General features: G+C 41.0%; 1 protein-coding gene across 1 annotated transcript in view; it reads right to left on the bottom strand.

The window, feature by feature from the left end:
• LOC117092529 (E3 ubiquitin-protein ligase HERC2-like) overlaps window positions 1-17,725 on the bottom strand; it is a 164,448-nt gene that overhangs the window by 14,202 nt on the left and 132,521 nt on the right. The window contains 9 exon segments of the mRNA XM_033226255.1: window positions 44-221; window positions 501-591; window positions 1,971-2,114; window positions 2,226-2,307; window positions 5,414-5,525; window positions 9,333-9,508; window positions 13,716-13,807; window positions 13,890-13,995; window positions 15,028-15,218. Coding sequence (XP_033082146.1) covers window positions 44-221; window positions 501-591; window positions 1,971-2,114; window positions 2,226-2,307; window positions 5,414-5,525; window positions 9,333-9,508; window positions 13,716-13,807; window positions 13,890-13,995; window positions 15,028-15,218 — 1,172 coding nt within the window.

Below are 17,725 nucleotides of genomic sequence, written 5' to 3'. Positions count from 1 at the left end.
AGATGGTAAGCTTTCTGTAAGCAACAAAAATGCGTATAATCACCATTTTGGGCTTTAGCTGGGTCGTATTATCCCCATGTCCCAGACGGCCATACTTGCCAAGGCCCCAGGTGTACAGTTCTCCGCTGGATGTGAGGGCCGTGCTGTGCGAGCTCCCACAGGCGATATCCCGGATTCGCTTGGTTTTCAGGGCCTCGATCAGCCTTGGCTTGTCACAGTTCCTACAACAAGAAGAAATCAGCTCCCTACAGTCAATCCGTCCCTTCTTAGAGATGAAGGAAAAAAGACATCTATACTGATCCACATGTAGTCAACACAAGATACACAGATCAACTATCAAACCTTAAAGCAGAACCGATGAGACCAAAACACAAAACCGTGTTAAAAAAAATTGTTTAAGATCCATTTCCATAATCTAGTCTAATTTTCTGCAAAATAACTTTCAAGAGTATCCATAACAGTTTCTTATTAGCAAATGAGACTAAAGAAAGTACCCTTACATTCTGCTGAAGTGTCCAAGTTTTCCGTTGTCACCTTCGCCCCACGAAAACACTTCTCCATCGACAGTTAAAGCCGTCGCGTGCCGGCCACCTGCAACATGCACAGGTGTGCAGATTGCCAAAGGGCGAGGTACAGAGAGCCCACAGCATAGCTCCCTATTTTGCCTGGCATGTAGCACACACTCAATGAGTGTGAGCTGAATAAATGAGTAACTCAACAGGATCAACAGCGGAGTTAGCAGGAAAGCTTTCTGGGACATATGTGTCAAATAAGTGAATTTTTACTAAACTACAAATTTAACTCTAGAAAGAATTTGCAAAGAGGCAAAATAATACTGATTATTAATAGGGTTCCTATTATGTTAAATACATGAAAAATCAAAATTTAGATGAAAAAAGTAAAAATAATTTGTGATTAGACAAAACGTAAAAATAGTGTCAATTTAAGCTTTTGAGAACTGTACCTCAACAGTGAAATTATTCAATCATTTGCATTAGCATTATACTCACTCTTCCCAAAACACGCCAACTGATGCTCTTTCCCCAGCATGGAATATTCTCAAAGTCCATACAACCTGCCTCAGGATTAAAGGCATGACCACTCCTACACAGTGAGTTCCTGCCAACTCCTGGGCTTTGAGAACATCACAGCAGACCGTGTTTGTAATCCCCCAGCGCTCATTCTCCCCCTTCCTTACCAACAGAACCCCCATGTTAATGTGCTCAGCTAAACACCACTTCCCAGCCTCCTCTACCCCCAGGAGATGGTGAGTGAAATGAGTGGGGCTTCGGAGGGGCTCTGGAGAGAGGGCTGCATGGGTGGGAGGGCACACTGTGTGGCGCTTGCCTCTTCTGCCAGGCCTGGCCCTGGACTCTGGGGGCCAGAGCTAGTCTAAGACTATCTTCCCACAAAGGGGGACACAAAGGACCAGCACTCCTCATAGACACAGCCCTGCTGGATGGACTCTGACCCCACCTCTGGACTTTTACAAACGAGAAAAGTAAAACTCTGCATTGCTTAAGCCACTATCATTTGGATTTCCTGTTACGCGGGTGACACTGAGCCCCGTTCAGCAAAGGTATGAACTGAATTAGAACTTAGTGTCTAATTCAGTTCCGTTCCTCAGAGGCCTAGCACAGTGTTTCCAAAATAAACACTCCCTACACTGAAAGAGTGGTCTGTTTTTTTTTTAAAGGATCTTTCTCATTACTTGGGTTCATAGATACTTTTGGGAATCTGAAGAAAGTTATAGACTCTTTCTCAGAAAAACAGCCTGCTTTTAGGCAAAGAACTTGATTTGGCAGCAATGACTAAATTCTAGACCACCTAGAGATTTACATTATCCAATTTTTATTCCTACTAAGTAAAAACTTAAGAAAGAATGTAAGGACACCAATTAGGGCTTTGGTTAACAATGGAGCAGGAGCAACAGGGTGATCCACAGAGGCCTGCTGGTGCTTGGTTTGTACCTGAGTGAACAGCCACCTTCTTCACCACGTAGCTGCTGAGAGCTGTGGTCTGCCGTGGGATGGGCACCGTCCCGCTGGAAATGCCCAGCCCCAGCCGGCCATTCGTGGCTTCTCCACAGGTGTACACCTTCCCTTCCACAGTCACTGCAAGGAACGACAGCCAGGAGAGGACTCACTTTTCACAACATTAAAAACTTTTCTGCTTTTTGGTGCCAAGCATAATTTAAAAATTTTTTAATATTAGAATAATCATACCTGCAAACAAACTTTTAGAACCACCAGCCACCTGTACCACATTCAAAGCAGACAGTGTCTCAGAGAACGAAGGAACCTTTATCTAGAACAGAATATTTTTAAGAAAAAAAAAATTTTACTTGCATGTTTAAAATTATGTTACCTTATTATATGATACAAGGAATTACAGTCATGCACTGCATAACATTTCACTCAACCACAGGCTACATATACGATGACAGTCCCAGTAGATCATAATGGAGCTAAAAAATCCTTACTGCCTAGTGGCGTCCTGGCCATAACAACATCACAGTCCAACCAGTTCCTCATGTGTCTGTGGTGATGCTGTGTCAACAAGCCTCTGTGCTGCCAGCTACATATCAACAATTCCTAATACCTCATAATGATAACAGACAACTGCTACTGGCCTATATATTCACTATGCAATACTTTCTATCATTCTTTTAGAGTGTATTCCTTCTACTTTTTTTTTTAAGCCAACTGTAAAACAGCCTATAGCTGGTACTTCAGGAGGGATTCCAGAAAGCACTGCCGTCACAGGAAAGGACAGCTAGCTCCTTTGTGGGGGTGAAAGAGAAGTAACACTATGATCCTAGCTAGGCTAATGTATGTGTTTAAGTCTCAGTTTTTAACAAAAAAGTTTAAAAAGAAGAATGTAAAGAAAACATTTTGCACAGAGCTGTGTTTGTGTTTTAAGCTAAGTATTATCATAAGAGTCAAAAAGTTTTTTAAAAAGTGAAAAGTTCACAAGTTACAAATAATTTATTATTCAAGAAAGAAAAATATTTTTTATAGAGTAGCCTAAAGCATATAGTGCTTCTAAAGTCTATAGTAATGTGCACTGACTCACCCAGAGCAACTTCCAGTCCTGCAAACTCCATTATTCATGGTTAAGTACCCTATGCAGGTGTTCCATGTTTAATCTTTTACACTGTATTTTTACTGTACCTTTTCTGTTTAAATACACAAATGCCATTGAGTTACAACTGCCTACCATATTCAGTACAGTTACATGTTGTAACTGTACTAGGAGGAGCAACAGGCTATACCATATAGCTTGAGTGTGTAGTAAGCTACACCATCTACGTTTGTGTTAAGTACACTCTATCATTTTCCAACAATGACAAAATCACCCTACCAAAACTTTCTCAGAATGTATCCTCATCATTAAGTAACGCATGACTGTACTACTACTATGTATGGTTACATTAACCAAAGGCGTTGGTTATTCCTTGGAGATTCACACTAGAGTGTTTTAAAAATGAAATGATACACTGTGATTTACTTTAAACCAGAGTTGGGGGAATGAGAGGACAGAGACAGAAAAACGTAGGCAGCTGCTGGTAACTATGGAAGCTGGTACCAGGGACATAAGGGTTCGTGATGTTATTCACTCTATTTGGGTACATCTGAACATTTCCATAATAGAAGGTAAAAAATAAAATACGGTTGGTCCTCTGTATCCATGGGTTCCATATCCATGAATTCAACCACCCATGGACTGAAAAGATTTTTTATTGTACCTATACTAAATATGTACAGATATTTTTGTTGCCATTATTCCCTTAACAATGTAATATAACAACTACTGACATACCATTTACATTGTATTAGGTATTCTGAGTAATCTGAAGATGATATACAGTATTTGGGAGGGTGTGCATAGGTTATATGCAAACACTACACTGTTTTATATCAGGGACTTGAGCATCCACAGATCTTGGTATCCACAGGAAGTCCCGGAACAAATCCCCTATGGATACTGAGGGATGACTATGCATATAATGTAAAGATAAAAACACACACCTGTAGACTATACCTTATTTCAAGTCATGTCCTGCTCATTCTCTGATTCTGACTCTGACATCTCTAAGAAATTATATACTTAAATTTCCCATTGTAGATGGATGGAATTTAATTTAAAATTCCTAGGGCCCTTTGTCTAAAAAACCCTTTATGATTCCATGGGTGAAACAGTCACTACTGCAGTGGAAGAAAGGATTTTCATCACAACCGTGGAAAGATGACTCCGTCCTTGAAGTGAAAACTCCATGTAGGGCAGTGAGCAAGGTCATAGGCTCCCACCAATGGCCTGCACCTCAGGGACCCCTGGACAGCCCTGCACTCCCACAGCTGAGACACCCACAGCTCACTGTCCACTGTTCGCTTCCCAAACCAAGCTCAGGGGCATTGAAACACAAATCCAATTCAAGGCTGCTCCAATACAGATAAAAATTATTGCACCTTGAAAGGAAAGAGTTCAAATGAATGAGTTCTAACTTTATTTCTCAGCTTCTCAACAGGGCAGGCAATAAGGAAAATGTATGATGTGATGTCTCACAGAAAGTAACAGGAAGCCTAAGTTCATGTGAACACAGAGAGTGCCTCTGGGCAATAAAATTTAGAGGAATTTGCTTTGTGGCTCCTCAGCCAGGAGACACTAAGTAATATAAGGAACGCCGAATTCAACTCCAGTTTAAATGCATCATTTCTTACACCTATTCTTTTTCAAAATATGGTCTTTTTCTTCTAAGCAATTCAAAATACAAATTAACCTTTCATCCCAGTACCTAGGGGATGAAGGATGTTGCGAACACAGAGGCTGTGGCACGGCTTCCCATACATGCTTCATGGTTTACTGACAAGGTAAATGAGATCATGGTGCTCTCCACCCACAACAAACCCTGCAAAGAATAAGGCAAGTGTGTATGCGCACACATGTGCATTCTGCTTGTTTCTCTGTGCTCACAAAGCCTTCTCTCTCTGTGCAAGCTACTTTACCCTGAAGAATCTCAGGCACGAAGCACCTGGAGGACAGAGACCACAACCTGCTCGTCTGTGTGCCACTACGGCTTTTTTACACATTATTTTGTTCATGATAGTCAAAAGTGTTTATTGTAGGGAAGGCAAGATACATCTATTGATAGTCTGTAATTTTCGTCTATGCACTTGTGAAATTTTTTCAAAAGTTTATTTTCTAGTTTATTTTCTAAGACTGCAATAAGACAATTATATCTAAAGTGAAATTTTCCAAGGAGAGACGCTTCTGAGGGGTAATTTGGTAATGTCTTTTAATTCGTGTAAAGAAACAGTACAACATACAGAGCGTAAAGTTATTATAAAAACTTCACGAGGTGTGGCTGCTGCCGAGTGCCCCGCCCTGCTGGGTCCCAGGGAGCAGGCCGTACCTTGGAGCCTTTCAGCCCGCCCAGCTGGTCCTTGTCATTCAGACCCCACACAAACACTTCGGTTCTTATCGCAGCTGCCGATTCCAGCGCAGCAGCCTTCTTTCTAATGAGGCTAACCAAACAAAAAAAAAAGAAAAGAAAAGAAAAGAAAGAAAATAGAGGTTATTCAGCATAAAACATTTAAAAAATAAAAAGAAAAGCAACCTCAAGCATTCAAAATTTTATGGTTACTTTCAGAAACTCTTAAAATTTTGCTTTAATAGAATACAACCTCAAGCATGTACAGGAGTAAGTGCTCTGGAGGGTCAAATTTTCTAGATACCACCATGCTACCTGTTAATACCAGCACTTAATTTCAGCTCTTATTTTTGATGGAAAACGATGATACACTACATTCTCTTTCATCTTAAATACCAACTTGAACATGTGGGAATCATTCCAAGCCATGGAAACAGATGCGCAGCTACCACAAATGGCACTGCAGAGACACAAGAAACCTCCCCAGGAGCAACGCTGGGCCTGGCCTTACAGCAATGTCCCTAAATCTAGACATCTGTTTGGCCAATTATTTTCCCACAGAAAGAATAAAACAGTATGTGGCCACATGACCATGGAGGTACTTTAATACAAACACATGTCCTAATGCTTCTCTCTTCCTTTATACCCTCTGCCCAGGACACCAGCCAGAAGCACCCGATCATCGGCCAGCTGGGCTGAAAGTCCTCGTCTCCTTTCCTTCCTAGAGGACTTGCTGCTTCCACCTTGCTCATCTATTTAATGACCTGCCCTCGACAGGTTAGGAGTTTATTTATTTTTTGTTTTTTTTGAGACAGGGTCATGCTCTGTCACTCAGGCTGGAATGCAGTGGCATAATCCCAGTTCACTGTAGCTTCAACCTCCCAGGCTCAAGCAATCCTTCCACCTCAGCCTCCCGAATAGCTGGGACTATAGGTATGCACCACCATGCCCAACTAATTTTTGCATTTTTTGTAGAGACTATATCGTCAAGGCTGCTCTTGAACTCCTGGGCTCCAGTGATCCTCCCTGCTCAGCCTCCTAAAGTGCTGGGATTATAGGTAGAAGCCACCACACCCAGCAGGTTAGAAGTTTAATCTACAGCATCCAAAATGCTCCAATTCTTGCAACTTCAAAAAAGTATACAGGCCAGTATTAGATTTTCTTGGCTGATAGTCTGATGCCTGGTGCTGAGAAATTGCTTCTTCTGTATTTGGGGTTTCCACCTTTTTGTTTGCTTTTGCTCTATTTTTATAAGCTAGGATAGATGCCCAAAGGCACCAGAGACTGGCTTCTAGACAGGTATTACTTTTTTCACACATTATATACTAATAAATATTTACTTTCAGGGTTCAAAATTTCACGTTTTGGAATAAAAGTGAAAAACTCATCTAATACCAGGCACAGGTGAGCAAGCATTTCAAGCACAAAATATTGAAATATCTTGTGACACATTTTTACTCAAAAATATGTATGAGGGCCAGGCATGGTAGCTCACACCTATAATCCTAGCATTTTGGGAGGCCGAGGTGGGCAGATTCCTTGAGCCCAGGAGTTGGGAGACCAGCCTGGGCAACATGGTGAAACCCCATCTCTACAAAAAAAAAAGGGCAAAAAATTAGCCAGATGTGGTAGCACACACCTGTAATCCCAGCTACTTGGGAGACTGAGGTGGGAGAATCACTTGAACCTGGGAGGCAGAGGTTGCAGTGAGCTGAGATCATATCACTGCACTCCAGCCTGGTGACAGAGTGAGATCCTATCTCAAAATAGATATATATTTCCCACACACACATGTATGTATGTATGGGAAACCAGAACTGATATTCAAGATACTTAATGTCTGGCACCATGTAAGTATCAATCAGCCAGGGTGGAGGCCAGCTGTACATGGTCAATGTGGGAACATCCCAGTTGGGTGCCAGCCTGTAGGAGACTGCCTAGGCCACTGACTCATTCTGAAGTTATTGGCTAATTAATACGATCTTACCAGAAGAAAAACCCATTACAATCAAATATCTAGCTTTTCTTTTGACAATATATTCAATTACATAAAAATTTGATGAATAAGTAACGCTCAAAACATTTTTGGTTATTCCACATATACAATATATGTACTAATAATTTTACAGCCGGGCACGGTGACTCATGCCTGGAATCCCAGCACTTTGGGAGGCCAAGGTGGGTGCATCACAAGGTCAGGAGATCGAGACCATCCTGGCTAATACGGTGAAACCCTGTCTCTACTAAAAATACAAAAATTTTGCCCAATTCATTTTAGTAGCTACTGAGTAAGAAAATGCTAATCTATAATCCTTTTATTAAAAAATCTCACTGACTTCCTTATTTAAGTGAACTGGTACTGTCCCTATTTAATTAGTATCTATAGACGCAATCAGTTTGAACTATAGCATATAGTATAACATATATTCTAGATAAGGTAATGTTATAGATACTATTTTCTTTTCAACTTCTACACAAAGTTTCTGAAATAAAACAGGACAGAATCCAAAGCCAAGATCAGCGTCCTAGAATAACCTGATTTATTACCAGAGCCGCTACCCCCACTTCTGTCTATATAATGCGCTCAACAACGCCACAGGGCAGCGCTCCGTTGTCTCCTTATGTTACATGCTGCCAAGTACTTACAGCACAGGGCGTCTTGGTCAACAGAGTTCAGCCATCACTGGCGGCTTGCCTCCTGTGCCCGGTCACACCAGCAATCCAAAGCGCCTTGAGAATGTTAACAACAAACCCATTTATTGTGCATACCCTTTGACAGCAATTTCACTTTCAGCAATTTATCTAGGTAAATACAACTTCTATGAGGACACTGACTATCTTCCATTGTTATTATCCGTTATTATCCACTGTTTGCCGCTGGGATGGTAAACAAGGCTTAGAGCAGCCCCTGCACATGCAAGTTCTAGATACATGCCCTGGGAAATGCACAAGCATGCAACAACTTCGCAGATATCATTCTTCTCCCCTAGCATGTTGTCTTCCCTATCAGAAACGCCCTTGCCTGCCCACTTCGTTTCAATAATTCTGACTTCTGTACGTATGGCCTGGGGGGAAGTTTTCCTTGTCCTGACAGATCAATGCTCCAATGCACTCTCCAGGCTGCATGCAATTCTTCCTGCCTCTTACCAAAGCCCTAACATTACACTGATGCGTGTGTCTGTCTTATTTTATTTTGCATGTTCATCACAGTATTCCCAGTATACATAACTGGGAATGGCCCACAGTAGGTGTTCAAAAGATGTTGAATGAATAAATACAGTAACAGTCATCACCACAGTGCTCACACAAAATAAGGAATTGAGTGAGTAAATGAGAATAGTCATAAGACAAAATACTGCACTCAAAAATTACAGGATAGAAGACTAATCATATGGAAATTCTAGAGACGGACAGTAGTGGTGGTTGCACAAAAATGTGAATGTACTTAATGCCACTGAACTGTACACTTAAAATGGTAAACAATATATATATTTCACCATAATACAAAATAAATATATTTTTAACGTTAATGATAAATAACTTAGCAAAAAGAGCTTTAAAATATATCATACAACTTCTGTAGGAAAATACATTTAGTACCAGAAAAAAAGGAAAACTACAAAGGTATATACCAAAATAGTAACAGTGATATTTCAGGTAGAGATATTAAACATTTTCACTTCCCTCTTTTAACGGTATTTTTCTAAATATAATGTGTTTCTACATTAAACACTTTATTTTAAAAAATTACAATTTTTGAAAACAACTGTACTTTACCATTCTTGTGGACATAAAATGACTCTCAGTATGAGACACACTCTAATTAAATGTTTCCTTTAGAAAGTGAGGATCCAGGAATGCAGCCGGAGGTAAGTGAGTACTTGTAACAAATGGCTCTCACCTTCCGCTGTTGCCTTTCTCATCCTCCTCCTCTTCATTATCTGAAGCTAAGAAAGGAACTGCAGCCAAATCTTCCTCCTCTGCCCGGATCCGTCCCAGCAGGATGAGACCATGGATTTTACAATCGATTCCTGAGCTCCTGCACTGCTTTATGGCAATTTCAATATACCTGTGATACTAGACACAAAACAATGATCTACAGACTTTGTAGAATCAAGCATATTAGATCGTCTAACTGGAGAGCGGGGTGTGTGAGACATGAACATGTACACACAGTTAGAGCTCCTTTACTTCAGTTCTGGAAATACCAACTGAGTGATTCAAAGTTAATGCAGCCACATCTGAGTAATGTTTGCTTCAAAAGAAGTGATCAACTCATCGAGATGTCTACCTGAGGCACGAGACACTCACTGATTTTCTTCCTAAAAGTTTTAAATAGGATGACAGCCTTACTGAATGACTGCAAACTCTTCTGTCTTACAGCTTTCTTGAACCAAGACGCCTTAACTAAGGAAGAGATTAAATGTCAGGTAGTAACAGACCTTTCATCCTTTTTAAAACATAAAACAGATTTGAATATACACAAATTGGAACAAATAGTACAAAGAACTCCATGACTCCATTACCCAGCTCAACAGTTAGCAACATGTGACCAATCTTGTTCAGATGTGGATTATCATTTAAAAATTCTAGGCATTATGTTGTTTCAAAACGTCAGTATATATCACTGAATTAAGGAGGTTTGGGTTTTTTGTTTATTGCTTTTTGTTTTTTTTTTTTGAGATGGAATCTGACTTGTTGCCCAGACTGGAGGGCAGTGGTGCAATCTTGGCTCACTGCAACCTCTGCCTCCCGGGTTCAAGCAATTCTCCAACCTCAGCCTCCTGAGTAGCTGGGACCATAGGCGAGTACTACCACACCCAGCTCCTTTTTTGTATTTTTAGTAGAGACAGGGTTTCACCATGTTGGCCAGGCTGGTCTTGAACTTCTAACCTCAGGTGATCCACCTGCCTCAGCCTCCCAAAGTGCTGGGATTACAGGCATGAGCCACCGCGCCCGGCCGGAATTAAGGAGTTTTTTGAAAAACATATCCACATTGCTATTATCATAGCACAAACAATAATTCCCATATCATCCAATATGCTACAGTCATCAAACTTTTCTGATTATCTCTTGTCATTCTATTGTTGCCTCATTCAAATCAGAACACAAGCAAGACCCAACCTTCCTCCGTTCTGCCTTTGCCATGCATTTAGTGGAGCTGGTCTATTTGTCCTGCAAATGTCCCACACCCCATGTGGCAGACATTCTTCTCCCCTGGTATGCATGCCTGTTGTGGTATTAACAACATTCCTCTATCCCTGTATTTCATGTGAACAAAGAGGGATGTGTCTCAAAGCACACACTAACAATTACTTTTTATTGCCTAAACGACCTGATCAAACCTCAAGATCTACCATTTCATAGGAAATACAGGTTGACCACCACCACAGGGATGCAAAAGCCAAGCTGAGAATATAAAGAATGCTACGGGAAAAAATTACTCAGTTTCTTTTTTCTTTAGCAAGGAAAAAAACCAAGAGAGGCTCAAGTGTAGTATAGAATGCAAACATCATCTGAATCAAGATTCACACAAACGAACTGCAAAAGGACATTTACAAGATAACTAGGAAAATCTGGACACTGACTGGATTATTATATGACATTAAAGAGTAATTGTTGACCAGGCGTGGTGGCTCACGCCTGTAACCCCATCACTTTGGGAGGCCGAGGTGGGCTGATCACGAGGTCAGGAGATGAAGACCATCCCGGCTAACACGGTGAAACCCCATCTCTACTAAAAATACGAAAACAAAATTAGCCGGGCATGGTGACGGGCACCTATAGTCCCAGCTACTTGGGAGGCTGAGGCTGGAAAATGGCGTGAACCCGGGTGGCGGAGCTTGCAGTGAGCTGAGATCACGCCACCGCACTCCAGCCTGGGCGACAGAGCGAGAACCATCTCAAAAAAAAAAAGTAATTATTAGAGGTGTGATAATGGTATCAGGGTTATATTTTGTTAAGCCCTGTCAGAGATGAATATTGAAGCAAGTGCTCCTGAAATAAGATCTTGCTGAGGCAGGGAAGTGAGGTGGGAAGCAGGAAGTGAAATATGACTGGCAAAATGCAGATAAATGTTGAAGCTGGGTCACAGGTTTGTGGGGGTTCCAGCATACTTTCTATTTTTGTTTACATGTTAGAAAATTCCTGGCTGGATGTGGTGCCTCATGCTTGTAAATCCCAGCACTTTGGGAGGCCAAGGTGGGCAGATCACCTGAGGTCAGGAGTTTGAGACCAGCCTGGCCAACATGACAAAACTCCATCTCTACTAAAAATACAAAAATTAGCCAGGTGAGGTGGCGGGCACCTGTAACCCCAGCTACTTGGGAGGCTGCGGCAGGAGAATTACTTGAACCCGGGAGGCAGAGGTTGCAAAGAGCTGAGATCTGCCACTGCACTCTAGCCTGGGGGACAGAGTGAGACTCAGTCTCAAAAAAAAGAAAAGAAAATTGCATAACAAACTATTTGTACAGCAAGGGCCATGCTTAACATTCAGTGGCCCCACATGAATGGTATGTTCTAGTTCTTTGGTCAGTTGGGGACACGCAGGTTAGGTCAGGAGTTTTCCATTTACTCACAATGCTTCGTATTTCTCATGTACATGACATACACTAAATATCACAGGATAAATTGTTTTGAATTGGAAATTTATTAAAGTAAACATATCTTTTATGAATTATCTCAGTTGTTGACTTAATTCGTTATTGGTTTGGTAAAGTAAAAATATACTCTGAACTACATAACTAAGGCACTCTACAGGCTGTATTCGGTTACACTGTAATAAGTTACCAGTAAAATGCATTAAAATTCAAGATTAATTTTTTCAGAAAAATTCAATATTATCTTTCATTTTTATAATTTGCCAATTTCTTCACTTATTAGCACCACTGGTATTGACTATAATGAATCAGTGTATTACAAAATAGTTCAATGACATTCCAGAATAAATGGTGACTATAGTGAATGTACTACATATTTCAAAATAGCTTAAAGAAGATTTTAAATGTTCTCAGCACAAAAAAGTGATAAATATTTGAGGTGATGGACACATTATTTAGCATGATTTGATCATTCCACAAAGTATACATGTAACAAAACATCACAGTGTTCTGCAAAAATATATACAAATTATTACAAATTACTATTTGTCAATTAAAACTAAAATAAAACTTTTTAAAAAATGAAGTTAGCTGCATTTAATAATTTAAAAATAAACTCATCTGTTATAAACTTTAAATGAATATAAAAATCAACTAGATATTTTTATCTGCTATCATTCTAATTAGTCTACACAAGACAACAGTATAGGTAGTACAAAAATCTATCTTGGCTGGGCGCGGTGGCTCAAGCCTGTAATCCCAGCACTTTGGGAGGCCGAGACGGGCGGATCACGAGGTCAGGAGATCGAGACCATCCTGGCTAACACGGTGAAACCCCGTCTCTACTAAAAATACAAAAAAATTAGCTGGGCGAGGTGGCGGGCGCCTGTAGTCCCAGCTACTCTGGAGGCTGAGGCAGGAGAATGGCGTGAACCCGGGAGGCGGAGCTCACAGTGAGCTGAGATCCGGCCACTGCACTCCAGTCCGGGCGACAGAGCGAGACTCCGCCTCAAAACAAACAAACAAACAAACAAACAAACAAAAATCTGTCTTAATTTGTCTTATTTTATATATATTCAATGTATTAAAATCGTGCTGACATCGTATGTGGAAAGATTTACTGAAAATTTGAGAGACAGAGAATTGCTGATCTGTAGTACATGGGTACTGTTTAAAAGAACCTTCACTGATTCTTTCAAACTTTTCCAGAGATAAACTTAGACTCATTTTGACAGTTGCCTTATTACCAAAAAATTGTCACTCCGTGACAAGTTCAGCACTTGATGCCAATAGGTGTGACAACAAGAAAGCAACTTCAGCACACATGTGGTCAGGAAAACCACCAGAAACTAAGAGATTTTTAATGAAAACCAAAGTGTTCAGATGCAAACAGCAACCTGAAATGCCTGATGAGAACTTTTGCTAGGAGCACTTACCCAGCATACCTTTGCTACCAAAGAAAGTGAGAATGAAATTTCTTTTGCTTCCTTTTCAAGCTGATCTGATAAGCAGCAAATTCAAGTTGTGTAAAATAAGTTGTATCTTTTAAAGTGTCACAATTTAAAACAGATAAAACTAATTATTTAAAGGGGGGAAACTGGGCTCAATGCTAGCACAGAAATGGCCAAGTCACCTCCCTTGTCACTTGCAAATCATCCAAATGGAACACTACCACAGCTACTTACCTCTGTGCAGTCATTCAGAAGGGGCACTGTGGTGTCAGAAGGGTTAATATTGATTGTCTTTAGTTCAATAAGGTTATTTAGGGAATTTCCACCTAGGAAAAAATGGGTAAAGAATCAAACAAAGGTGTTTTTATTATAGAAGGTACTTCTTTTTAGGTAAACTGACTGAATTACCTGACACTACGACCAGGGACGGCATGTAGCTACTGTCAGCAGGATCTACAATCATTTTTAACCTATGAACAAGAACATCTGGGAAAATCTCCAAACGAATCCAGTGCTTTAGAAAAACAAAAATCGGCCGGGCACGGTGGCTCAAGCCTGTAATCCCAGCACTTTGGGAGGCCGAGGCGGGCGGATCACGAGGTCAGGAGATCGAGACCATCCTGGCTAATACAGTGAAGCCCCGTCTCTACTAAAAAATACAAAAAACTAGCCGGGCGAGGTGGCAGGCGCCTGTAGTCCCAGCTACTTGGGAGGCTGAGGCAGGAGAATGGCGTAAACCCGGGGGGCGGAGCTTGCAGTGAGCTGAGATCCGGCCACTGCATTCCAGCCTGGGCGACACAGCGAGACTCCGTCTCAAAAAAAAAAAAAAAAAAAAGAAAAACAAAAATCACATTCTCAGTTAGCAAAATTCAGCTATATTTTAGCTACTACAATAGTATCATTGAAGCTTGAATCTACATGAGATTTTTTCAATATAAAATGTGGCATGAGAGAGAATTTTCCCTCACCCTAGCAGCAACAAGAATATTCTACCTCATTCTTTGATCATTAGCGAAAAGTCTCACTCTAAGCCCCAGAAACAATGTATCTATATACTCCTGGCCTAGGGTGGTCCTTTTGCCCACCAAGTGAGTGACAGAAAACACTAGAGTCGAGATGGAGAAAGGCCCTGTCCTCAAGTCTGACCTGTGTGCCCACGAGGTGCCCCCATGGGTTGGTGTAATCACAACAGCACTCCGATGTGCAACACAAATTTGCTAGACTATACTAGAAAAACTTCTAACCAGAAGCAAATCTGAATTCATACATTTTATGTGGGAGAGGAGGAAAAAAAGCCCGACCACATCCTCTATCAAGTGGTCAGTTAGATAAAATCTACTACTCATATTGTTTAAAATCTCTGACAATAAACTTGGATGGTATTGAACTCTGTAATTGTGAAATAACTTATAAATTAAAATATAAAGTGAGTACTGACAGGTGCTACCAGCAAAACTTTGCAGGCTGCTCAAAGTTCATTTTGAAAATGTACAAGGCAAAACCACCCGTGTGAAGGTGCCCGCTGCTGTGCCCCATCACACGCTACCTTTCCTTGCGACCCTGACGACTGCCAGCAGGGCTCGCTGCCGTCGATGAGACGGGATGCCTGGTTCACGGAGGACGACACGTTCAGGCTCTTCACCATGCGGGACCAACTGTCCAGCAGCATGCCTGGCTGGCTGCTGTGGCAACGCTTCAGCTGTTTTCCAGAACGGCCACAAAATACCGCAGACTGACCTATTTCGTGATGGTCAAAAAGAGAATTAACCTTTGCTGAACTGGGGAGAAAGAAACATCCTGATCAGGCGGTCAAGAATATTACATAGTGAGGAGCTTCTTTCTAAAAGAAAAATAGAAAGTTTCAACCTGAAAGGAGCTAAGAAATGCCACAAATGGCTTCCCTAGTCAAGATATATTACACCAATTTATGAGATGAAGTCCACATAATGGTATGATTTATTCTACTAAAACCTCCCGGGAAACAACAGCAGATTAATATATTTCCAAATAAACAGGATACAAATAAGCTGTGGGAAAAGTTCAATAACAGCACTCACAAAAACCATTCTTATTAAAAATGCTTTTATAAATACAAGGCAAAAAGCAAATTGTTAAGTGCTTCCACTTTCATTAATGGCAAATCTGGAATTCAACAGGCATTCCCCATCGAGGACAACTACTAAAGCCAGACAAAACACTCAAAAATAAATAAATCCTCTTCAAACTATCAGAATTCATGAGACAATAAAGAATTACAAGGTCAGAACCACCGGAAGACTCGAGGCAAATGGAGGTGTCAAGATGACGCACACCATCAGAGGCTGCTGTTCCCTGATGGCATCCCCAGGTTCCAAGCAAAGTCCCTGAGGGGGCACATCGCATTTCAACAGCTGCGTAAAGGGAAGGGAAAGGAACGGGGTCCAGAAAGACCAGAAAGGCTGAGGATGCCACAGAAATGCAACTCACCCTTGGAACCCCAGCAGAAAACACCCCAAAAGTCAGGGTCAACTAAGAAGGGTCTTTGGGTTTCTCTTTTTTTTCTCAACAGATTGCCGCTCAGCATAAAATCACCTCGATCAATGAATGCTGATTAAGGTGAGCCCAGAGAGTCACTAACCTTTACCAAGTATCTCACAGAACAACCTTCTCTCCTCCATTCCTTGGAGAATAACATTAGCCTCAAATTGAGTCAAGAAATAATTTTTTAAATACAATGTGCAGTGCATAATGACACATGTAGAGGCAAGAAAACGTGACTAAAAATTACCAGAAATGACAGGATAGAAACAGACCCACAAGGGCTCCATATACTGGAGTTAGAAGACACAGACTTTAATATAATAACTATGGTTACCGTGTTCAAAAAGATAGTATTTCAGCACAGAACCAAAAACTACTGAAAATAAAAACAGAACTGATAAATCCAATAATTAAAATTAAGAACTTAATGAGTAAGTTAAGAACACACTGAACTCAGCTGAAGAGAAAGTAAAAATATCTGGAATGAAGAACTGAGGAGCAGAAGTTTAGAAAGCATAACAAGTAGGTAAAAGATTTACAGGACAGAGGTTAGGCCTAACACAAGCGAAAGAAGAGTCCCCTCCCAAAAAGGCAGAAAAGAGAATAGAGCAGAGGCAACATGTGAAGAAATACTGAAAGACAGAATTTTCCGAAACAGACAAAAGATGTCATGTCCCAGAAGCCCTACCAACCTCAAGAAAGATAAACATCTCCATGCACATGTAAAACCTGTGCAAGATGAAAACAAAAAGACCCTCTCAAAAGCAGACGAAGGAAAAATCAAAAGATTGATGGGCTTTCATGAATCACAATTAGACTTCCAGCCAACTTCAGGAGAAACAATATTAACCAAATTGCAGTGGAATAGTATTTTTAAAGTGCTGAAAGAAAACACCTAGCAAAAAGACTTTTCAATAATAAAGAAATACATTTTCAGACATACAAAAATACATAATTTGTAACCAACAAAGACACATTTTTAAAAATATTAAGGGGTATTTTCAGGCAGGAGACAAACAGTATAGATGGAAAATTAAAGAGGAAGAAAAAAGTGGAGAGAAATTACAAAGTATGCAGAAAAATCTAAATGAATATTGACTACATAAAAATCATCACATGCCCTGCATGTATTGTTTGATCCTTTGACTTTTTTTATTTTTTATTCTTTTTTTTTTTTGAGACGGAGTCTCCCTCTGTCACCCAGGCACTGCTGGCGTGCAGTGGTGCGATCTCGGCTCACTGCAAGCTCCGCCTCCCGGGTTAACGCCAGTCTCCTGCCTTAGCCTCCCGAGTAGCTGGGACTACAGGTGCCTGCCACCACGCCTGGCTAATTTATTATATTTTTTAGTAGAGATGAGGTTTCACCATGTTAGCCAGGATGGTCTCGATCTCCTGACCTCATGATCCACCTGCCTCGGCCTCCCAAAGTGCTGGGATTACAGGAGTGGGTCATGAGGTCGGGAGATCGAGACCATCCTGGCTAACACAGTGAAACCCCGTCTCTACTAAAAATACAAAAAATTAGCCAGGTGTGGTGGCGGGTACCTGTAGTCCCAGCTACTCAGGAGGCTGAGACAGGAGAATGGCGTGAACCCGGGAGGTGGAGCTTCCAGTGAGCCAAGATTGCACCACTGCACTCCAGCTTGGGTGACATGAGCCACTGCACCCAGCCGATCCTTTGACATTTTATGAACATTTTCTGTGTGCCTAAAAGAATGTCTTCC

This window comes from Trachypithecus francoisi, unplaced genomic scaffold (genome assembly GCF_009764315.1).
Source record: "Trachypithecus francoisi isolate TF-2019V2 unplaced genomic scaffold, Tfra_2.0 Contig00089, whole genome shotgun sequence".
Lineage (NCBI taxonomy): Eukaryota > Metazoa > Chordata > Mammalia > Primates > Cercopithecidae > Trachypithecus > Trachypithecus francoisi.
Note: the sequence above shows the minus strand (reverse complement) of the source record. Positions and strands in the feature narration are given on the sequence as shown.